The 24,499-nt window shown below is 43.3% G+C and overlaps 1 protein-coding gene across 1 annotated transcript; it reads left to right on the top strand.

Annotated features, from left to right (window-relative positions):
- Positions 1-770: 770 nt before the first annotated feature.
- On the top strand, positions 771-24,035 carry klhdc3 (kelch domain containing 3). The gene is made up of 11 exons (XM_068741375.1): positions 771-795; positions 2,262-2,507; positions 3,580-3,756; positions 4,716-4,831; positions 4,918-4,989; positions 7,211-7,424; positions 8,734-8,820; positions 11,132-11,240; positions 20,656-20,729; positions 21,326-21,404; positions 23,739-24,035. The coding sequence occupies exons 2-11, from the start codon at positions 2,354-2,356 to the stop codon at positions 23,803-23,805; spliced, it is 1,149 nt and encodes a 382-aa protein (XP_068597476.1). The 5' UTR covers positions 771-795; positions 2,262-2,353; the 3' UTR covers positions 23,806-24,035.
- Positions 24,036-24,499: the final 464 nt, after the last annotated feature.

Here is a 24,499-nt window from a genome sequence, read left to right as displayed (position 1 = left end):
TTTGATTTAATCTCTGAAGGTCCTGACGTGGGTTTAGGGGGCTCACAACCCAACAACCTTCAGCATCAAACTGCAGGTATGATCTCAAGACTTGCTAAACTAAAATGAGGTGGCTCGCTGGAGGCAGAGCGTCGTCCTGTTTGAGGGAATGGATCTCCTCCTTTCTTTGCGCCTCCTCGCTGTCAGCCAGCTCCTTCTCAATCTATGCCTGCTGCTCAGCCAGTGCTGTTTTAAAGGCCTCCTCCTTCTGGCCGAGTCGTAACCCTCCTCCATTTTGGAAGCCTCCTCCTGCTGACGCTCGATGACCTCCATCATCTGGCGTTTCTCCTCCTCAGTATAGCTGAGGAGCGCTCCTTTGATTGTTGCAGAGCGTCCTTGGTCTCGTATAATTCCTCCCTGCTCCTTCTTTTCCAGGAGGTCTTTGAGTTGGGTCACTCCCTCCTTCTGCTCCTGTAGGATCTTCTCCCCTCCCTTTCTGTCTGGAAGTGAGAGAAATCTTCAAAGTGAGCCGGAATCCAGGATCTCTTCTGCATCATTACCAAAATGCACTGTTCCTGGTAAAATTCCCAATATTTCCTGAAAATGTCGTCGAGATTTGCCTGTAAATTGATGAGTTATGTTGCTAACAGACAGGCAGACAGGCGTCAGCTAAAACATCACCTCATTTGAGGAGGTAATTATTTCGTCATCGTGACGACATGACGACGACAGCCGACAGGAGGCGCTCGCGGGCACTGAGGCGTCACGAGGGAGTTCAAAACACCAGTGAACAACAACAACCGGCGCGACGGGAAGGTATCTAAATGTCACTCCTGCGCGTATCTCACTCTTAATTAAACAGCCTTTATTAAGGGGGGGGAGAGACACGAGTCTGTTTTAACTCACCCCGGTCGATTGTATTTACAAGCCAGTTATAAGGACTAAATCAGCAAGCGTGTCTTCCACAGATTAGCATTAACCGGAGCTAGCAAGAGCTATACGTCCCGACATGGGTTCCAAGCAGCGGCTTTAATGAACATTAACATGTTGTTTAATGCTACCAAAGTGCCCGAGTGGTTCGGTGTCATCCTTCCAGGCGCATGCTATTTCTGTCTGAATGCTAACGTCGGGCTAGCTAGTGTCCGAGGAATTCACTGCTAGTTTAACAAAGTCGACGATCTGTGTAATCGCTTCACGCATAACCGGACGAGACGTCCTCAGTCTGCAGCAGATAATCAGATGTGTTTAACGAGCCCGTCGCCTGCAAAGGCAGCAGCGATGGTTCTAATGAGCCGGCGCCGAGGCTAAGTCATCCAGATCAAAAGTTGAATGGGCTGAGTAGTAGCTTGTTAAAACTATGAGAAATCCGCAAACTGATTTCCTCAATTATTCACTATTTTATTTTGTTCATTGTAACTACTCTTTATCTTCTCACTCTGATCGCTGCTGTGCGCCAGAACTTTGGCAACAATGAATTAAAGTGAGGATTCAGATTTGCCTGTTGTCCAGATATGGGCTGTGTCGCTCCACGGGGGGGGGGGGGGGGGGGGGGGGGGGGGGGGGGGGGTGCGTGGTCTACAAATAGAAAGGCTAAATGGTCCACTGGGGGTTTATTTTTAAGATCAAACAAAGGTTGGAGGTCAGGATGTAATGCTTTGTCAAGAGGTTGTTTTAATGTGTTTTTTTTTTCGTTTTCTGCTGGACACAAAGCGTTACTGTGAACATTGAACGGCTGAGTATTGATTACAGTTGGGTTGGGAATTGTGATTCGAATTATTGATGGGTGCCATTGAACTCCACTGGATCGCTTTTAATCCAAAATCATCAACAGTCCAATCTCCACCCTGATGTTGCTGATGCTTTGGGGGCGGTACCACCCCAAAGTCCGCACGATCATGCGGACCCGACTCCCAAGATAGCTAAAAGAACATGTCAGCGTTTGTCTCTTTTACTGAACCATTGAGAGAACATCTGTATCGATGTGGTGTGTTCATGCATCTCATTCTGTATGCATTATATTTTTGTGGTGCGATGGGAGAGCGCAGGGAGGAGATGGATCATTAAGACAGCGGTGCGATGGGCTTAGATCACTTCTTAAAATACTCTCCCAGCTTAGATAATATGGTGGTTTGTGAGCCTGTCAGCACCAACACGGCTGAATAACTCTTAGCCAAGAGGACAAACAATCTCTCTCTCTCCCTCTCCCCTTCTGCTCTGCTCGTCTGCCACTCCCAGGTTGTCCCCTTATAAGCAGAATGCTGTGTTTCCCGCTGTGATCACAGGCTTCGGTGCATGGGGGTCGCTTGATGGAGCCCGAGTGGACAACAGAGTGATGGTCTGAGGACTGGCAGTCACGCAGGTGCTTGCGCGTGGGATGTTGCGCTGGACTGTGCACCTAGAAGGAGGGCCGCGGAGAGTCAACCATGCTGCTGTGGCAGTGGGGCATAAGGTCTACACCTTTGGAGGCTACTGCTCCGGGGAAGACTATGAGACACTCCGCCAGATTGATGTGCATGTCTTCAACACAGGTGGGTGTGAGTATACGTCAGTATTCAGGGGTTTTATTTTTGTGGGAAGCATTTAAATAATTTTCACTTCTTGGTGCTCAGTGTCATTTCAGCATTTTTTTAAATTGCAAGGGCAATCGGGCTTGTCAACAGAAGTCCATACTTGCATACTGTCGGTTTCTCTTTGTTGGTAAAATACGCGAAAGGCCATTCTCCTTAAATGTTCCAAAGTATCGCTGTAATGAAGGAAAATATTTGCATGAAGTGACAGAATCAAGATAAGCGCTGGTCTCAGAGTTTATTGAACCGTCTCAGTTTAAACAGTAACTAAATTCACTCGGCAATTAAACAAGTTGTCTGTTTGTTTCTGATGTTTACTTATTACTTATTGCATGATTTAAAAAAAAATGATATGCAGCTCAAATCTTTATAGAACTATTCCATTTTGTTCCTTGTGTAATCCATTTTATCGATTGTTTTTTGCCTCTGTGTAATCAGACACCTGCTTGAACAACTTGCGCCGTGGATTGTGCCTGCTGACCTTTGTTTTAGCGGGAAATGACCCGGAACCAAATGGATGTTTCTGGATGATTTGAAATGCAAATGTCTCCAGCTCAACTACTGTTTCAGAATTGTTACGTTATATCTTTTGTGTTCCTTCTCTTTGATGTCGATTTTTACAGCGGCGCCAGTTGTCATTGAAGGTGCTGCGGCTGTTTTCCTTTTTCTTTTTTTTTTCTTCTTCACTTTCAGATATATTTAAACTTATGTTTGCGCCTTTCAAAATGAGTTAAATTAAACTTGCAGAGGAAGAGTTGTAGAGTAAGTCAAAGGAAGCGCATCCATGTGAGGCAGCTGTCATGACAGTTTGAGTTTTCATATTGAAATCTTTTGGATCGCCCATGAATTTTTCAAACATGCTTTGAACTGCTGTCTGCAACATTGTCGTAATTTGGGTCAGTGTAGTTTCCGAAAAGTTCTCCAGACGACAAAAAAAAGTAGTTGTCACACACAAACGAATCGGAAGCGAGATGTGCTAACATTTTTTCAGTAGATTAAATGAATATGATTTCTTGACTGTGTTGATCTGCAGTGTCTTTGCGCTGGATGAAGTTGCCTCCAGTGAGGACAGGAGGACACGAACGTGCCCGTGAAGTGCCATATATGCGTTATGGTCACACAACTGTGCTGCTGGATGATACTATCTACCTCTGGGGTGGGCGCAACGACACAGAGGGGGCCTGTAATGTGCTTTATGCTTTTGATATCAGTAAGTGTATTTTTCATCTTCCCGTGCTGTTAAGTGTTATTATGTAATCACCGGCGTTTGTTTGCCTGTTTGTCTGTCTGTTAGCAAGATAACTGACAGACGGATCTTGATGACATTTCCAGAAAATGTTGGGAATGTTACCAGGAATGGATGATTGCATTTTGGTGATGATCCAGAAGAGATCCTGGATTATAGATCACTTTGAAAGTGTTGTTAACATTGCAGTCAATGGAGCTTCAAAATTGGTTCCTGAATATCTCGGTTGATTATTAACCGGTGTTTATGGAATTTGACACAGTCATGTAGGGGGTGGGGGGGGGGGGCTCTATCTCACCACCGGATTTCATCCCGATCCGGATTGCGGATACTGTCGCATTTTTTCCAAAAATAGGTGTACTCATTGCATTTAGCAGGATTAAGGAAAAACTGGTGGATGGATCTTGATGAAAAAGAAATCTGAAAATGTGTCTCGGTCTAATTGGGGCTGCGTTCACACTGCAGGTTGAAATGACCCAAATCCGATGTGTTTTTGCCCTTATGCGACCCGTATCAACATTTTTTCATGACAGTCTGAATGACACAGATCCGGGTTTTTTTTCTTCAAATGTGTCTCATAGAACTGAAAAGTAAAAACTATGAGAAGTAAAAAAAATAAATTAATATTTTGGTGATGATCCAGATCACCATGGGGACAGTGTAAATCCAGTTAGGAGGGGAACGAGCTGCTTGGAGGAGGTCTGTGCTCTCTCTGAGGGCTTTTCTCGTTTTCAGGCTGTATTTATTCTGTCACGGACTTTGACGTTTGACGTTGAGGTCGTGATAACAAAAGGGAGCTTCAACACCTGCCTCTGTGTGCGACGGTTTTCCATCACACATGACTGGTGTGTGAAAGTGTTGTAAAATGAGATGACCAGCCCCTCTCTAGAGTGGAGTTTCTATAAACTGTCCTTCCTCCATAGACACCCACAGATGGATCACACCTAAGATTTCGGGGGCTGTTCCTGGGGCGAGGGATGGCCACTCAGCCTGCGTCTTGAAGAATGCAATGTATATATTTGGGGGGTACGAACAGCTGGTGAGTCTTCATCACTCTTCGCAGCAATAAATGAGTAGCTGGCTGCATATTGAAATGTTTATTTCTTCTCCATTACTGATTTCTAGGCGGATTGCTTCTCGAATGACATCCACAAGCTGGACACCACGGCGATGGTTTGGTCATTGATTAATGGAAGAGTGAGTCTAAACCACCAGTATCCACCAAATGTCAATCCGTGATTATGATTACTTGTTTTGAATCTTGTCTGTGCTTTCAAGTCCAAATTAAAGTGGACACAAAGCGCTCGCTCAAAAGAACACCCGGAGAGAATGGAGTGACATCATGCTAAGCTAAATTTAACGCCCTGCTGGAAATCCACAAGCCAGGTTATTACTTATTATAACTACCGGTATATTATTAGGGGTTGGCCGTACAGCCGGACGAACCAAACCACAAAGCGCTGCAATGTAAAGCAGCCTAGAGGCTGGCCAAGTACAGAGGAGGATATACACTTCTGTTTTGGGAAATGCCATTTGTGTACGCGTTCAAGTTTTCTCATGTGGTTTATTCTTAATATGTATATTTGAAGGTATATTTTTATATAGACACTTGTCCCTAGCATGAACTATGACGTTTTGTGGACAAGCTCGCTCCGCCGTTGCTTTCAGCTCTGGTTTGGTCACGTTTTGCATTCAAGAAAATGATGGTACGATAGCAACTGATTTAGCTGGGATTGTGAGAGAATGTTTCCTGAAACGTGCTGGTAAACATATGCATTTGATCCTTAGGCAAGAACTGGTTTCTTTGTTACCTCTGGAGTCTGTTAGCAAGACAACTCAAAAGGTTCTGGACGGATCTTAAAGACGTTTTCAGGAAATGTTGCGAATCTTACCAGGAACAGTTAATTATGGAAAATTGTGGTGATGATCCACCAGAGATCCTGGATTCTGGCTCACTTTGGAATTTTTGATTACATTGCAGTCAATGGAGCTTCAACACCTCTATCTTCCCACCATATTTCAGACAAATTGGATCCGGATTGCGGATACTGTCACGATCTGGATTTTCCAATTTACTTATAATGGAGGCTTTAAAATAAAACAAAGAAAAATCACGTCTTGTTAAATATGCATTCAATTCACTCACCAAACATCCCAGTCATAGTGAGGTCCAATATGCACTATTGTGCAAAATGTCTTCTGGATCTGATCCAGAATGAGGTCAGGAAACAATATTACATTTTAACATTAAAACCCCCATCTGTGGTTGTTGCTATGGTGACCCTTTCCGCAGGTTGATTTCTGCCCTGCACAGCTGCGGAGGCATTGATGAACTGAACGAGACGCACCTGTTACACATCTCACCTGATCAGCTGCTGCCTCTCTGGACCCGACTCTCTGGACAGTTCTCAGCCAGAACATCCTCCCTGTTTCTTCGGTGTTTTCAGGCTCTCTCTTTCTATGTGTCGTCCTGTATTCCCTGGTTCTATCTTTAATATCTGAGCAAACAGATCCAGTTGAAATCGGGGTACATTTTTACAACAAAACCATTTGGTTTTTGGACCCTTTCACTAATATTACCTCCACAAACGAGGTCCTGTTTTTGCTGGCCTTCACCAAGACACTGTGGAATTACTAGTGGGCAAACTAATTCTGGATTAGATTCTGCAGCGCCATGGACAGAATGACATGCAAAGTGAGACACAATGCGGGACAAACAGAGAGAAAGAGAGCATGCAACCACGGGGACGAGAGAGCAATTATTGGCATATATTTATAACATAAATAGCCAGATGGAGAGGGAGGAGCTCAGTGTTTCATAGGAGGTTATGCCACCAGTGTCGGACTGTGACAGCATATTGATTATTGTATGGATTAACTATAAACTCTACTCCGGGTTCCTCCCTGGCGACTGAGCTCCTCACCCTGTCTCTAAGGGTGGGCCCAGCCACCCTGCGGAGGAAACTAATTTCGATGCTTGTATCTGGCATCTTGTCCTTTCGGTCATGAACCAAAGCTCATGACCGTAGGTGAGAGTGGGAATGTAGATTGATCAGTAAATCGAGAGCTTCACTTTCTCCTTCTTCATCATGACTTTTGATTCACATGTTGTTGTAATAAGGTGCTTAGTCCAGTAGAGGGCAGTGTTTACCTGAAGTAGTTGGTTTGGAAGCCTCATTGTCATTAGTGAAAGGATGAAGTTCACTCCCAGATTTATGAGTAGTTTAGCACTGAACGAGTTTATGTTGTGTATTTTAGGTTATGCAAGAACGCGTGAATAGTTTGTGGTATCGTGTATAGGTTGCATTCAGCGTACTTTCCTTCGTAGCTTTCTGTCCACATAGCAGACGGCTTTATATTCTCTCCACTGTCACTGAATGGAACGTGAAAACATCATCTGCCTGTCCTCTCTGAACAGGGCACCCCAGCACGATGGAGAGACTTCCACTCAGCCACCATCATCGGGACAAAGATGTTTGTATTTGGAGGGCGAGCAGACCGGTTCGGTCCCTTTCACTCCAACAACGAGATTTATTGCAACAAGATCCGAGTGTTCGACACGGAAACCAACTCCTGGCTGAGCACCCCGTCAACGCAGCTACTGCCCGAGGGGCGCCGGAGCCATTCCGCCTGTAAGACACAAACACTTTACATGCTTACGCTGTCCTAAGCCACTCAAGTTGGGACAACTTTTTAAATGTTGGAAGGATTTTTGAAAAGGATGTGCTTGTTTAGAATTTGATGTCAGCAACACATTTCAAAATAGTGGGGATAGAGTCATAGTTGCAATAAAACCATTGGAAAGTCTCTTTGAGATTTAAAATCTCTTTTTCAAGAGCATGTCGGGCGAGGCAGGCAACAGCACAAGTCGGCAGGGTTACAACATTTAACGTGAGTTGAACCTCAGTGCTCCAGAGTAGATGGTGTCCAGTGCTTGCCAGTATTGCAAAGATACAGCCATGCTTAAGAATCACCATAATCAAACACAGACATAAAGATTGTATCAACAAATCTCTTTCTGGCCATGTCTTTTAAATATCTTATCTGTTTTTGGCACATATATTTAAAAAAATATGTGACAGCAGATTATGAAATTCAGATTTCAAATTCTTTGAAAATGTTCTGCTAGAAACATTCTTCTTAAATAGAACTGTTTGTCTGCAGTGATCCCATCTTGAGTCCCTTCAGATTCCTTTGTTTTTTTTATACCCAATCATGTTGTTAACCTTTTGCCGGTTGCCGTCATTGGTTTTGAGCTGCTCTGTTAGGTGTCATCTTTTAGTAGTTCCCAGCTTGTGTGGATTTTGTTACTCATGTCCAAACTTTTTTTTAAATATTGCTGGTATCAAATTTATAACGGGCATATAGTTCAAAAAGTATTTTCAGCATTTAATGTTATTTGTTGTCCGTACTCTTTTTTTTTTTTTAATTAACTGTGTGGTTCAAATCATCATCATCTGTCTGAAATTTTACACGATGGCCTAACTATTTTGGAAATGGCTTAATAAGACTGTTATTGTAAAAAAAAAACAACAACATTCAGAAATACTATATTCTCTACATGAAATTCAGAAATGAGAAATCACTGACATTATACTGAAAGTCACAAGTAATGATGGGACATTAAACATATTGTTCTTTTAATTTGAAAAGTCCAATGTATTGTAACAGGAACAACTTGAGCTCGACTGTGACGATCCATTCGTGAACTGCTGTCATTTCTTATTTAAAGCATGTCTTGCTTTTTAAAAAATATCTTTTGCTGTCAGAGTATAATCAAGGTTTTATTTCCTTCATTTCTGAGCCAATATTTTCTACTTCAGAAATCCAGCTAATAGAATTGATTCACACGGTCCATTTACTGACCTGCAAATGCCACTGGTCTGCACAGCTAACCTGGAAAAAAGAAACCATCACTTTATATTTTACTTTTGTGTTTAGTTGCCTACAATGGAGAGCTGTACATATTTGGAGGCTATAATGCCCGTCTAGACCGGCACTTCAACGACCTTTGGAAATTCAGTCCAGGTAATTTTTATGTGTTATACAGCCGTAAAACACTGGTCAGATTGTGTTCTTCATTCTTTTTGATTCGTACTAGTTCCCGTTTTGTTCTTCACACGCTGATGACTGTTTACACCCAGAGGGGAAATGAGCCCCTGGCACTGCTAACTTGTTTTGATTCACTTTCCAACGCATTCTTGTTTACGGAGCCAAGCAGTCAATTCTCTCCTTTTATTGCACCCTTTTCAGTCCTGCGTTCGTGGCTGGCTGCTCCCTTTGCTCACGACGCAAAACACAGATGCCACATCTTTTTGGGAGAAGCTCACAAATGAAACAAATAATAATTCCATCACTGGAGGATTTTTCAGTTCTCAGATATGTTGCCAGATTAATTTTGCAGTTTGCTCAAATGTTGTAGAGGATTTTTTCACACCTCGGTCATTTTTAATGTTGAAATAGTGATATACAGTTATTATTATATTCTGGATGAAATACGAATTTTGAATGCACAACCCAATAGTCCAGTTATTTAAATGAAACATGGCCTATTTTCTGCCTGTTCCGGCTTGTTTTTTGATGGTCAGGAATACATATAATGATATCAGCATCAACTCTGCACAAGTTGTAACGTAAGTACGCACACAAAAAGGATCTAACTCCTATTGTAGCCTAATCCTTCTTCAGTATTTCCAATTTTCAGGCCCTCACATGATGATAAGGGATGACGCACTTGGTAATGTTTAGCTTCGTAGAGTTAAACAGAGAGAACCAGTTCATGTTTTAAATCTGTGCTTTGCTGTCCACTAGATGGCAGCACCACAATTACAATGCCAATTATCAAACCATCTGAATGGCCTGTTGCTATAGAGATAGGACAATACTGATGGCTTTGAGAGTGTGAGGCAGCACAGGTCATCCTTTAATCAATGAGAGGGCTTCAGTGTCGTGACTAGGGTTGCAAACGGGTGGAAAATCTCTGATAAATTTCTGGTAAATTTCCATGGGAAGTTAAGATGGGGAATTTGGGAAATATTCCATGAATTAAATCTGTAAAGTAAGAAAACAACAGCTTGTAAGAATAATTATGTAATGGCATGAACATATATATAAATAGTGAGGCTAGCTAAACAACTGGACTGATCTGCTCAACATCTGGCAGGAGGCAGAAAACAGCATCACATTTGATGTAGCTAGCATCTTTATGAGTGCCTCATAGATGGTAAATGAAGTGAAGTAGCTATGGTTAATTTAGCATCAGCTAGCTCTCTACTAGATGAATACATTTGTATTTGATATTTGCAATTTAAACATTACATACTGGTAAATATATTGACCCATAATATCATCAAGATTTAATGTGTTGCTTCAATAGTCTTGTGCTTTGGGCTTAAAAGTGAGGTTCAGTCTTCCAGAAATCATCTGTGCACGCGATGGAGGAATGCACAGTGCATGTAGGAGGCGTGGTCTCAATAATCATGCAGTAAGCAGTGTGCTATGTGCATGGGATGGAGGAATGGCATGGACATTCAAGTGTACTTGAATGTCATCTGTTTGTTTTAGTCAAGATTAAGCTAAAATATACTATAATAAATAAACTATCTTTACGTTCCCTATGAGGAGCAAACCTTCAATTTTGAAAATTCCCAGTTTATTCCCATAAATTCCCATTTATTTCCTTAAATTCCCATTTATTCCATTGGAAAGTTTCCAACATTGAAAATTCCCGGACTTTTGCAACCCCAGTTGTGACCGAATCAGAAAGCAGAGCAGAATAGTGGATATATGTCTGAGATGTAAAGTTTTGTTTCCCAGTGAAGTTGATTTTGATCTTCTTGCCTTCATCATCCCTTTTCCTCCCTTTTCCCTGGATCATGCGTTTGTGGTTAAATACTGTATATGCTAAATACAGGTAGTGATCAACTTACGGCATCTGCAACTTACGACAGTACTGGTGTGTTGTTTTTTTGTTTGTTTACAACATGTGTGGCTACGTCATACCGGAAAGCGAGCGAGTGAGTCGAGTGTACGACAGTTTCTCACCCACGATGTCTACCAAGAGGAAATTGTCTCTTTCTACTCCTCATTTACAGAATCATGACGCAGCATAATACACTTATGATAGTTTAACAAGGACCGACCTACGACAAAACCCTCACAACCAAATGTGTTCATAAATCGACGACTACCTGTATATGTTAAATATTAGCTATATATATATATATATGTATGTGTTTAAAATAAGAATGTTATTATTTATGTTTATTTAATAGGGCCTTCACTCACAGAAGAATTTAACAGAGGATATATGTATCAGATTTGTATTGTCATTTCGTAGAAGCTTTTTCCTGGGAGAAGGTAGACCCCAAAGGGAAAGGTCCGTGTCCACGGAGACGTCAGTGCTGTTGTATGGTTGGAGATCGAATCATCCTCTTTGGAGGAACAAGGTAGGGCTGAAAATCTGAACGCTTGAACTGTGATGTATATTTATATATAAATATTTTACACTTCAGCTTAGTTTTTGTTGTCTCTTAAGTTGAAAGCATTGTCTCAGTATAAGTGTCATGACGTGTTTGTCCAAAATGAACTGTATTATGGACACATATTTACTGCATTATTAAGAGGACAGAGACAACATTGTACCTGCACCAGTGTCTTCATAACTTAGCCACATTATGATATACATCCGGCGTTAGAAAGGCTAAGCTGTCCCTCTAATCTACCACTTTTGCCTTCAGTGAATTGAGAATTAAATTACGACGCAATGAAATGCTATCAGAACTCTGCTCTGGTCGTAGTACTGAGTTTGTAGTATCTGGCTGTTTTACTGCATGGTAACCGTATAACAGTAAGCCAGTCAGAGTTAGGCAGGTCACCAAACCGACAATTATCACTCTATCCCTGCTAGAGTGAAGAAAGGAAATTAGGGTTGAAGGTGTTTTTTTTCATGCATGTTAAATTTTCTAGATTAATTAGGTGCAATTTCTTTTCTCTTTGGTTGATTTTTCTAGAGTTAGAATTTTTCAGCGAAGATTAAAAAACTATTTTTATTTATTTTTGTTCATTCGTGTAGTACCCATTCTAAAGATGCCTTGGTACACAACTATTCAGCCTGAGAGAACTGTCTTTGCTGGCTGCTAAAGAGGTCCTCAACCAACGGCACATTAATATACTGTATGTTTAGCAACAACGCAAACACATTAAAGGCATTATTTTTTTGTTCACTTTCCATCTGACTGATAAATAAGGACAGTCATTACAAGCACGTCATTAAACATCCATCCATCCATGGATCATTAAACAGAGCTAGCTCAAGGACTGACTTGTGTCTAAACATGGGAGCGCCGGTGGAATTTTGGTCTGTGATAAAAACAGAACGCCTGGCGGCTTTAGAGAAACGTCTCGATTCAGTATTTGAGTAGTTTGTTTGAGAAGACAAACTGTTCAAAATCCCAAATGGAGGCTGTGGCTCCTGTGGGGGAGGCGTCTGTGATGATTCCAGTAGACAGCAGTGATTGCTGGGTCTTCAGATGCCACTGGGCTGGCGACAGCCTAGCGATGGGCCAGTAGCCAGTGGCGTAATGAGGAAGCTTATAGCGCGAGCATGCTCTCCAGGGTAGTCCTGGATCTGCCCTGCTGTTATCAGTGAGGCTGTGTTATCAGACTCACTCCCCCCCCCCACTGGGATAAGCTGATAGCGGGAATCGAGAGGCTGTGGCTAACAGTCTCCTCAGCCCCTCTACGTCTACAGAACCTCAAGTCCCACAGGCTTCTGTTTGCTGCTTCAGAGGCCACTGTAATACACACGTTTCATCCATAATGCAACAGCATGAAAGCGTCTATAAAAGAGACATTTTAGTCAGACAGGTCTAGATTTCAAATAAAATCTGGAAACATGGCATTGATTATCTTTTTATAAAAAACATTTACTTGATATTTATTTATCTGTCATTCCCTTTTTTTTATAGACTGGAAACAATTTACTTTATGATATCTTGGCAAGTAAAATCATCTCGTTGCATGAACATAAGCAATGTTTTACTCAAAATCCTTTTTTTTTTACAATGCATTCATAAATATAAGGATTGGTTGCATAAAATGTGAGATTCTTTTTTTGTGAAATGTAGTTCTTACACATTGATAGGATTTCTTTTTTTTTACTTCACTCTTGCAGATGTGTTCTACAAATCACTTTTCTTATTCTAAGACTCTCTGTGAGGTGCTCCAGTTATTTATGTACAAGAAAAGACAAAATGATAGCTGGGATGAAGAGCTTTAGAAGATGCTTATTTTTGGAGATTGTTTTACGTTGTTTGGTTTCTCGCCGGGATTAGCCCGGGACGGGTTTTAAGGAGTCCTGATTTCCTGTTGGGGCGCTGACTGCAGATAGAGCTGGGGCAGGAGAGGGACGATGGAGGGTGCTGGCTGACCAGAGGAAGAAATCAAACACCAGGCAGTATCTCCAACATCCTGTTTAAAAGGCCAGTTGTTAAGGAAACCGAGGCCAATTCAAGTTTCTATACCTCTGTGAAACAGAATATGATTATTCATGAATGCAAATCAGAAAAACATTAGAGAGAGAGAACTTTAGTGTGTGTGCTGGAGGAGGGGGGGTATTGGAGTTCTGCTGATGCTGAGTTCTAAGATGTTTTCCTGGTACTGTACTAATTGGAACATGCTCCATGAAGGCTGCGAGCAAATTGGCCACACAGGTTCTCTTGACCATCATTGCACGTTTGTTGTTTAAAAGAGCCCACTAAAGCCTCTTACACACAGGAACTCCCGTGTGCACACATACACTAAGACACACAAACAACCACCATGCAAACAACCTCCTCATCGCACTTATTTGTTTGCTTTCCTTCCTTTATGCAGGAAGTTTTCCTATTAAGGGCCTCTTGGTGTTTTAATTCCCGTCATGATTACCAGTGATTTGACATTTTCTCGTTTAGGGTGAACACCACTTTGAAAACAGGCCATCTCTGTGTGTGTTTTTTTGCTTGACCTTACAACACCGAGTTATTGGTGTCTGTCACAATCCGCTTGACAAATGATCGCAGGGGCCATCATGAATTACTTGTTGGACACTTTGCTTGTGTGTTTGTGGCCCGTCTCATTTTGGTTGGTCTGCCGAGGCAATTGCGATCAAATTTATGGGCTACATCTTGTTTTTCTTGCTCAATTGTCCTTTCATATTGACCTAAAACAGAACCCTTTCCATTTCCTGATATTTATTTTACCTGCAAGGATTTAAGGAATAATTTATTACTTCAGCGAAGGATAATAAAACTAAGAAAGGGGGGGTGGTTACACGCTGGACTGGACATTGGCGCTGAAGTGTGTTGACACTAAGTAAAGTTGTAAAACAAATCAAATCAGCAGCCTGATAACAAAAGGCTCCTTTTATTCATTCATTTATATACTCTTGTGTTTTCACTACAGAAAGCACGAGAGTATATAACTCACCAAATATTCACTGTTGGCTTGTGTGAGAGCAGATAAGCCGCGTGCACGCGTGTGTGAATGACAGGCGGTTTATTCACTGCCACTTACATCAGTTTAAAAAGGCCTGATGAGCTGCAGAGAGGCGTGAAATTCTGCCCCGTCTCTGATTTATGACCTGAGGGAGCGTTCGTTCTCACAGAGTGCAACGTGATCTACCCCCAGGGCCTCTGCTACACTCATTTACAAAGACCTGCTCACTGCCCCACGGAGAACGAGCCGTGCATGACTAACTCCACCTGCACTGACCTTCACCCAAACACACAGGCAACAAGGCAAGCAGCGCGTGTGAAACCTTGTTTCATTACCACCGCCTTTCCCAAAGAATTCCGTGCTGCCGAAGTGGTGCTGGGCTTGAAGGCGGCGCCACAAGGCCCGTGGGGCTCCTGCTGAGCTTATGATCAAGCTGTTGCCGTTCGTCTGATTCTGCATATAGCAAGTGTGGGTTGAACTAAATCAGGAAGCATTCTAGGATTGGAACGGCGCTTCCTATGAGGGGCAGGATATGAAAAATGGTGTGACAGATTGGCGTGCTGGGAGCAGACAGCTTGGAATCTGTGTATGAGAATGTAGCAATGGCCCTTCTAAGTGATGACATGTATATTTATTCTTAACTTGACATTGTTTCTTTTTATACGGTGTGCTTGATCACACTAAATGGAGATTGGATAATTGTCTCCCACACACGGTATAATAGCCGATCCACAGCCTCATCCTGCACATAACATCAACTCCAACCTGCAAATGTCATGCCTCTACTTAGAGCAACAGGAAGTAAGAGCTTCTGCCTGTTTGAGTGTTCTAATAGCAGCTCTTTTAAAACAACAAATAAAAAGAACATTTAAAAAGGGAAAATATTTTATCTTGTCTGAATATTAAGTACCGGTACTTAAAAAGATGAAAAAGTAATTGCCACATGCACAATTTATCACTCAATCCAGACTTTATAAATAAATCAATGTATTTTTCTTACTTGTAAGAAACGTGTCAACGTGTAATACAGGAACCCTAAAAACATACAGATACAGAACTCGCCACAAAACAGCAGCATCAGGAGTGGCAGTAAAAACTAACACAATCACGCAGTGCAAACAGAAACATAAATGACTTCCCCATTGTGGTTCCCAGTACACTGTGTTCTTGCATTGTTTTGACAGCCACGCTATATTTGGATTTTTAAAGCCTCAGAATATCCCGGCTCACAAGATTTCACTTCGCCTCATTCAAAATTTCGGTGAGACTGAAGAGGCCATTGCACTGCGAGATTACTTCTAGCTTCTGCTCGGGACAGACGCCAGAAGGACACTGCGACCCATTCTGTGTGTGTTTGCATGCATTATAATGACTCTGAGCTGACTCATTTCTGATTCAGTATAGTTGAAAATACTAAATGTTAAGTGCAGACGTAATTGTTCTGCAACTACTTCTCAGGTAGAAAGAATGTGTGACGGCTATTCTGAACAATCTGTAATCTCACAAGTAGCCAAAACATTCCCTGCCCAAAAAACCTCTTGTGTGATCCAACAGAATCTCACTGTGATATTTAATCCGCATGGTGTTTAGCTGGTCATTTCAAGACCGCTAGATGAGCTGGACGCTTCAGAAGTGTCCTGAGGCTTTTGTTCGGTTGATCAGAAAGGTCAAAAGCCTGGTGCCTCGATATCAGCGGCTTGGCCCTTCTGTACCTTATCAATGGATGCAAGGGCTGCTGTTATGATAGTCCAGCTGCTTAGAGTTTGTGTTATCACTCGAGAACCTGATGGTTTGCAGTTTTTTAGACTAAACACAACATGGGAACAAAAACCAATTCTATAATATTTAACTTTCTTGCGTGCATTTTGCACAGAAACCCCTGAAACCTGTTATGGATTCTGTGGTGTTGAATCTAAATATGACACTATAGCACAGCACATCCTGCACTGTAGACTCTGAAAGTCTGCCATAGTAGACGTTTGGCTCCATGGAAACACATCTGTCAACACGCCACACATTTTGATGCCACGCACACGTTACGGTTTGCCCTTCGGTGTCAAAGGGTAGGCTGCAGAAGTTTCCTTTATTAATTGTCTCTGTGATTGTGTGTGTGTGTGTATGTGTGTATGTGTGTTTGTGTGTGTCGAGTGTGGCAGAGATAAAACCTGTCAAACAGTGGAGGTGACCCGAACAGGATATAGGGCATCTCGCACGTGGCGGGGACGGTGCTGTGGGGCAGCGCGGCAACGCTGTGATTTACTCTTCAAAGACAAGCTCCTGATAGTATTTCATCGTGCATCTTAACCCTCTTTAACCCGCTAACAGGCTGTATACATTGAGGAGTCATAAGGTTGAGTGTTGCACAGCAGCTCAAATAAACAGCCTGTATAGGTGAGGCTTCGTGATTCTGTCGTCCACGTACATTCGCATGTTCCAAACACCGCGGGTTTAGCTTGTGAGTTACTGCTGTCATCACATCATGGTGGATTTAGGTTCGCTAGAACAATATCATCCTGCGTAGACAAGAAGAAGAAGAAGAAGAAAAAGAGTGGGGATCCAATCAAAGCGGCCGATGGCTTTAACAGTACCAAGTCATCAAATTGGGATTACACAATTGCACGTTGCAGTGACACAGACTGATACAGATCCAATTAATGGAGGTTAAGGACTAGACCAGGAGATAATCATCTGTTTCCCTAATAGCCTATTCTGCTGATAATTACTAAAGCCGTGGCGTGGTTGTCGTCATTATTTATAGTGAGTGGCTCCTCCTCGGCTGCTGACCTTGACAGCAGTCTCGATCTTATTACTTCAAAGGAAGTAACTTATATTTCAATGTGAAATCCGCCAGCAATGGGGGGGGGGGGCATTTGGCTAACCCCTCAGATGTTTCCTTGTATATAACGCAGCTGTGTTCAAGGTCTTGAAGTGTTATTAAATGTCCTCCTCATTTTATAAGCATTTTAAGTCGATAGCAGCTAGTCCTAACAAACGGAGCACAAATTATTCCCCGTCATTTTCCAGCAGATTGCATTATATTCGTTCGCGTTTTGAAGGGCCTGTCTTCTACAGTATCGTGGCTGAAACGGCCTCTGTCCTAATCTGCAGCCAGGCGTCTCTCTTGGAGCCAGCTCTAGTTTGAGTCTCACCCTCTGCATGAGGTTTTGGTCTGGACAGCTAGAGGTCTTAATCCCCACTGTCCAGCCACGGCCCAGGAGGGGGCACAGATAGCTCCGTAAACCGAGGTGAGACGGCCCAGATTAAGGCAGAAGAAATGGACGGGAATCTATGGAGCTGTGATAACCGAAGTCTGTTGGCTTTAAGAAACACGAGCTAGCAAAATGTGGCAATTCTAATTGTAATAGCAACAGGTCAATATTTTCCTTCATCACATTTTTATCAGTAGATCACTTTTTTTTTTTACACACAAATTTAAAATATGTTTTTTCCTTCAAAGTGATTAAAAATATATATACAAACTGGAACTTTGAAAAGTAACGATATCTAACATTTTACAGAAAGTTGACCTTTGGAAATGGAAAGATGTGATTAGAATTTTGAGTTAGTCGGTTCACATTGCAGATCCATTGCAGTAGTGACGAAGATGACCCAGATACGGAATCATTTTGTTCCCTTTAGCCTGTCCGTTCAGGAACCTAGTGAGTTGTTAAGAACTAAAACCGCAGGCTTCTAGAAATGGGCTCCGGAGGGAACACAAAGGTAGCAGAAAACAACCTACTATGGAGAAGTTACACCACCAGCTGCTGCTGTAGGATGCAGACTACAGCGTTTTGTAGTTTTTGAGGATAAATGTGTGTGGGGATCATTTCGGAGACAACGCGGTGTATTTTGTAAGTACAAAAAAAGTGCTGTGTAAATGGGGCCTAATGGTGAACTACGTCACTATTAATGAAGAACTTGATTGCAATTTGCTGCCTGGTTTTCGGTTCCCAACCTTTTCATGTTTTCAATCAAAAGTGGTGCTGAAATAACTTGACGCAGGTCTGGCTATCCTGATAAGATGCCCAGCAGGAAGTTATAGTTTGTGATGAGTTCCGGCGAGCTCCACGTTCCAAAAGACCAAAGTTCAATAGGAAGTGGGGAAGGGAAAAGGATGCAGATCGTATCAGTCCCAAGAAGAGAGGATACGGTTGATGAAGCCAATGAAAACACTTCGACAACAGTTCGGCATCTGCCCGTGTTGTTTACGCGGGTTTCTGTGCCCAGGTGCTAATCATGAAGACCGTTTCCGAAACCAAATCTTTTTCTTGTCACTTGGTTTGCATTGTTGTTGTGTCTGAAAGCCATTTGGACAATTAGTGGTCAATTACGTTCCTGGAGGATTCCCAGGGCCCAGAGCTGCCGCCTCATTGGCTTCCAGACTGCAGTTCAACTCTTCCTCTACTGCTTTGAGTCCTTACCTTTGCAAGGTAATGAGATGGCGCAGGCAGTTTCAGTATATTAGGTGATTAGACGCTGTCATTGAGTGTTGTTTGAAATGGCACGCTGTGTTTTTGTAGGGGGGGGGGGCTGCATCACTCAGGCCTCATTCCGACTGGGAACCGCTGCTGCTGTCGGGGGGGCGCCTTCACACGTAGTGATACTTTGCTGATCGAGTAACATAGTGACCCATCAAACACCAGGACGCCACATAAAGTCGCTCACTGTGACGTTTCTACTTCCAACTACTGAAGATCTGTCTTTCCACGCCTCTTAGCACCTTTTTTTTTCTACGATCCCTTTCAGCCTTTTTTGCGATGTCCAATAAAGCGTTCCCTAATGTCCTGCTGAATTTCACACTTGGGACATTTTCCATGCGAGAAAGCTTTTTTTGTTGTTGCTATTTTTGTATTTCTTTATTTTCGATGCAGTCTTCATCCCTCTTGTGGCTCCCATGACAGCATCCTCTTATCTACAAGCGTTCTTCTTCGTCTCGCTCTGTGAGCTCAAAAAGCAAACGCCGGTGGTCTACTTTGTAGACTAATTTTAAGGGTCATTTTCACACTTAGTTCCTAATGTAACTGATGAGCATTTTTCTTTTCATAATGCTATTTTTTTTTGTCTTTTAGTTCATGAAGATACACGATGCAAGGTTAAATGAAAGTTCGACTGTGATTTTGCTCATGTCAGCAACTGACAACGATTTGCAGATTTGAATATTCTGATGACGGTCCAAGCCCAGCCTGCCCGGCTCACCTCCTAAAGTGGCGGCGGCGGTGTGCATAATGACTTCCCCAGCTGGGGCCCCCTGGGACGACTGCACTCGTGCTCCGCACCTCTCCTGGCTGCTTGAAGCCAGTATTGTGTTTGTTTAGGGAAGATTAGCAACGTAAAACCCTTACAACATCCTGAACACGCAGCCAACGTAGACACGATGGAGAAGACAGCAGGAAAGAGGAATAGAGATTGATGGGTGGAGAGGGTGGAACGACAAGATGAAAGTTTGGGCCATGAAGGAAAAACGGACGGGACTAAAGGAAAGGGGATCTGTATAGAAACTAAAACGCTTGCTAACTGCACCTGTTGGAGTGAAGCTGTCCTCTGGATAATGTCAACTGTATAGAGTTCATTTTTTTTACCCTCTAATCTGGACAGGTTTCTTGGTGTGTTGTTGCTATGGATGATTTGCTCAGAGTTGTTTTGCAGGATTATACTTAGATTTATTTTTAAACGCTGTCCTTGATGAGGGGGGGCACCGTAGCGCAGTTGCCTCACAGAAATGGCTGACAGGGGGGTACAAGACACCGAAGGGTGTGAAGTGAAGTGAAGTGAAGTGAAGTCCTGCGATGAGCTGGCGACTCATCCAGGGTGTACCCCACCTCTCACCCGTAGCCAGCTGGGATAGGCTCCAGCAACACCACGCGACCCGTGTTTTGGGTAAGCAGCAAGATTAATGAATGAATGAATGAATCTAGTGTGTAGCTGCGTTTTGCATTACAGTCAATTGATCAATTGACACGAAGATGGCGGCGACTGAAGCGAGCGACGGTGCAGCTTTCCAAGCTGTGGTGGACCACAGGTGTGTGTTTTAGCTGCAGCAGGAAACAGATGTGCCGTGATGGGTCTGGGACGCTATCTGCGCCGGCCAGCCTGCAGCCTCACTGCAGGGCTGTACTTCCTGTAGGCTTAAATCATGTCAGCCTGTGATAAGGAGAGCAGAGCGCCACGTTGACAACCCGTCTCTTTTTAAGGATAATCGGTGCCTCTGTGAACCTTAATGACTTAAGAAAGATGGTCAGAAAGAATGAAAAAACTAGGGGTTAAAGGAGCGACTGCTGTCCTGAATTAATTTGTTTTAAACATATGTAAACAAAAATAATACATTTGTGTGTGAAGCCATTAATCTTTTTCATGTTTACTTTGTTGTTGTTGTTGTTCCATTTACAGCCCCTGTCCCGAGCAAGGAATGGGCGATGAATTTAACCTCATGGATCATTCAGACTTGTACATTTTAGACTTTAGTAAGTATCTTTGTCATCCTCACTTCAGACGCTGTTTAATCAGCTACATAAATCACCGTATATTTCATGCCGCTGTAAAATAAGATAGGACGTATTTTATATCTGGTTGTCTCCCGTTTGATACAACCAGTGCCCCTCCTTCCACCATTGGCCTTGGCCCTTCCTTGTGCTATCACATTGGGACACTTCCGTCTCATGGACTTCCAGATATAGTCATTTCCTGCGTGCTCCGGGACAGCCTGCAATGCAGTCAGATCACAGTTAGGGTCTGTGTCCACACAGGGACCATACGGAACTGGCAGTACACTAGTGGCATCCCCTGTGGTGCACGGCTCCACATGCCGGTCACCCATGTTACCACACAGTGGTTAGTGGCGAACATACGGTGGTGGATGAGAGTCATAGAGGCAGATTGGGAATGGCACTACAAAGATGGCCCCTAGCATTATCGTGTTTTAATGCCCCCATGTGTGAACGCTTGCTAGATTCTGCTGTTCTTGCGGGGGGAAACACAGCGATTCTTGGATCTCACCTGCCTGACTGCATTTACAGTTCCGATCCGGCCGTGACTCGTTGTACTCTCCTCTTCTTTTCAGGCCCTAGTTTGAAGACGTTATGCAAAGTCGCTGTCATTGAATCCAGTCTGGATCAGTCGGGACTCCCACATGATCTCAGGTCAGTCTAGAATCCTTTTTTGTCTCAGATGACTCGTTTATTTCAGTAAGTGGTGAGTCGTTGTATGTGTCTGTCATTTTACGCAGGGTGCACAAAGCAGTTCGGCATGCAGGGTCAAAATGAATAACGACAAACGATATGCATTAGAACGCAAAGTTCTTTTGGTACCGCATTGTGTCTGTGTCTAACAGTGGAGTCGAGTTGACTAACTATTAACCACGGTGTGACTGAAACGGTTTCTGTGGTGAGAGGATGACAAAGTTGGTTTTTGGTCATCAGTGTTGGAGTTTAGAAGGGGTTCATTGACAAATTGTGTATCAGACGGCGGGGGGGGGGGGGTCCCTGGTACATCTTCTGCCGACTGTCCACAGTGCATTCTAGCAGCTGCAAAGTGTTGGCTGTGACCTAAAACACCAGAAATCCAGTGAAATTAAATGAATGAAATGATGAGAAATTTTCTATTTTAGCCATAATTCGTAAAAAGATCAACAGTAGTTAAATTGAATTACAGCTGGAGCTCGTTTAACGGTGACTCGGAGTTACGACAAGGCATTCCTAAAGAATGAAAAGAATGTGTTTGGTGTCAAGGAATCGCCGTGACAACCAGCGGAATGCACCGGCTGCAGAGGTGTGAGTCAGTTCGTACACGTGCACAGTATAAATGGCCGATACGTATGCAAATATAAAAACATACTGTATATGTATTGGTCAACGGGGGTTCAATTAACGACAATCCTTTAGCGACGGACGGCGTCCTTACTGTCGTTACGTGGGGACCAGCTGTACGTGTGTGTGTGACTGGATAAGTCTTAGTGCTGAATATGCTCTGACCTCCTTTGAGGATAGCAGAGGTCATGTGTCTCTAACACGGTTGAACCCCCACCCTAAAACACATCCGTTTTCTGCAGAGCAAATATTGAACAGCATGTTCAGGTGTTCTTTGGCAAACTCGACCAAAAATGTTATGCGCACCGCTGCTTAAACGCAATTTACTTGTAGCATGCAACGCTACAGAGCAGAGGTCCTCAACTGTCGGGCCACTGACCCTACCGGGCCGTACAGAACGAGTGAGCTTGCTTAAACTCAAATGAATTTTCTTTTCTTTAGTCTTTCAGGTAATTTCTGTTGAAACATTGCTCCACTCCCACCCTTGACTTTTTCCATGCACCAGTAAGTCGCCAAGCTAACTCCACAAATGTCACTGAAGAGCTTCTTTGAAAAATGGAGAAAGACATCCTCCACGTCTTCTACTCTGATGCAGCCACTTGTAAAGTAGTCAATAAACACCAACATCAATAAAACTACGGCTGTCCTCAACTGTCCAGGAAAATGTGCCAAATCTGAACTCTGCTTCTTTTTTCTTTTTGTTAGTGACATGGAAAGTTTGCCTTTTACACATAATTATAAAACACTGTATTATAGAGTAGGTTTTTAGCTTCATATAAAATAATTTAAGCTTTTATTGATTTCTGCAAGCCCTTCTTGAATGGACCTCGATGAGCTGGTTTATCTCATGAGACAAGTGCATCTGGAGTGGACATGGACCCGGTGGACTTGGTACCAATTACTCCTGTTAGGTTCCGCTCACGCTATCATTGCCACCTCGTACGCTGCTCACTTCAGATTCAGCCGTTGTCTCTCTTCACCCTGGCGGGGTCACAAGACTCTGGTTAACTCCCTTTGCCCCTCACTGGCATCTCCAGCTCCAATGCCAATCACCCGCCTTAAACTCACACACACACACACACACACACCTACAACAAAACAACGAACAAAGCAACTGAGAGGGGAGTGAGTGTGAAACCAGAGCCAGAGATAATAATCTGGAGTCCAACCTCTGACCTGTCAGCAGGTCAGCACTAGACCCTGCTCCTGGTTCTCGTGTTACAGCAGGGCCTTCCCTCATCCTCGCCCACAACGTAGCCCCTCATTAGAAAAGAGAAGCGCAGAGGATTGAGGGCAAACGCCACACTGCGCTGCTGCAGCGGAAAAATAATCGGTCAGTTTCTAAAAGCAAGATATTCCTGTATTTATGCAAGATAATTAGACTTCCATGTTTATTCCTGCTCTGACTGTCCGAGCAGTTCTTTAATACTGCTCTTCTTCTTGGCAGAGGTACATTAAGCTCACTAGTCTCACTCGAGTTCTGCATGATTTGCCCCCCCGATTAGGAATCCTTCCTTGCGAGCCCTGGCGATGCAGGACGCTCCAGATATGCGTAATGTGTTTACAGCACTTGTTTGTTTGCAAACTCAGACTGGGCCGGCGCTTAAAATCCATCGATGTAGCATTTGTGAATGTAAAAGCTGTCCTTTTTTCCTTTGTTCACTCCAGGTGGGAACTGGCAGCCATGACCACCAACAGCAACATCAGCAGGCCCATCTTCTCTTCCCACGGCTGACACTCTGAATGTCCGGTTCTGTGGACCAGAGACTCCTGGGTCTGATTCGGGACGTTGAGACTTTCAACCCTCCAATCAACTGAGCACCAGTTTTGTTTTTGCAAAGTTTGGATCTGGAGTAGTTTTATTTTTGACTCCACTGACCAAAAATGTCCTGCGTGCTATTTCCTTTGGACACAACGAGCATCCTTTTTGCTTAAGGACATTTAAACCCTTGAGATGCAGGTTCATATGCGAGATAAAGAATGGTTGACACCTGCTCACTTTTTTTTTCTCCTCTTCTTTCTAGCCTCCCTAGAAATCTAATCAGCCTATGATAATCATAGACTTCTAGTCATAAGCACAGGAAGACACATGAATCAGCCAAAGGTCTTGTGATCCAACCTCTGCCTACAGGACGTCGTCCTGACGTCAAACTCTGCCGATCTCCCCGAAGACACAAATGTGTTCACGTACCGAAAGACCGAAATGGTCACGAGTTTGCATGTCTTAGGGCTGCAGCCCGTTGGGAACATCTATGTAACCCTGCCATGGTCATTTTTGGCGTATGGATGTGCGTTGACGTAGCAGGTGGGGTGGACGAGGCTAACTTGTTGCTTCGGGTGTTGACTGCAAGACGGACATTAATAGGTAACAGGATTTATAGGCGCGTTATGCTTGAAAAGTTTGCGTTTGACTGGCTTTGCACTTCATC

The sequence above is a fragment of the Brachionichthys hirsutus genome, chromosome 7 (assembly GCF_040956055.1).
Source record: "Brachionichthys hirsutus isolate HB-005 chromosome 7, CSIRO-AGI_Bhir_v1, whole genome shotgun sequence".
Classification (NCBI taxonomy): domain Eukaryota; kingdom Metazoa; phylum Chordata; class Actinopteri; order Lophiiformes; family Brachionichthyidae; genus Brachionichthys; species Brachionichthys hirsutus.
The sequence above is the reverse complement of the archived record's forward strand: the minus strand, read 5'-3'. Positions and strand labels throughout refer to the sequence as shown.

What these genes read in the sequence shown, in the direction of transcription:
- klhdc3 (XM_068741375.1), top strand. Translation starts at nt 2,354, where the DNA reads ATGTTGCGCTGGACTGTGCACCTAGAAGGAGGGCCGCGGAGAGTCAAC. An exon ending in GCTTTATGCTTTTGATATCA is followed by an intron (nt 3,757 to 4,715) that starts GTAAGTGTATTT and finishes CTTCCTCCATAG; the next exon opens with ACACCCACAGATGGATCACA. An exon ending in GCGCCGGAGCCATTCCGCCT is followed by an intron (nt 7,425 to 8,733) that starts GTAAGACACAAA and finishes TTTTGTGTTTAG; the next exon opens with TTGCCTACAATGGAGAGCTG.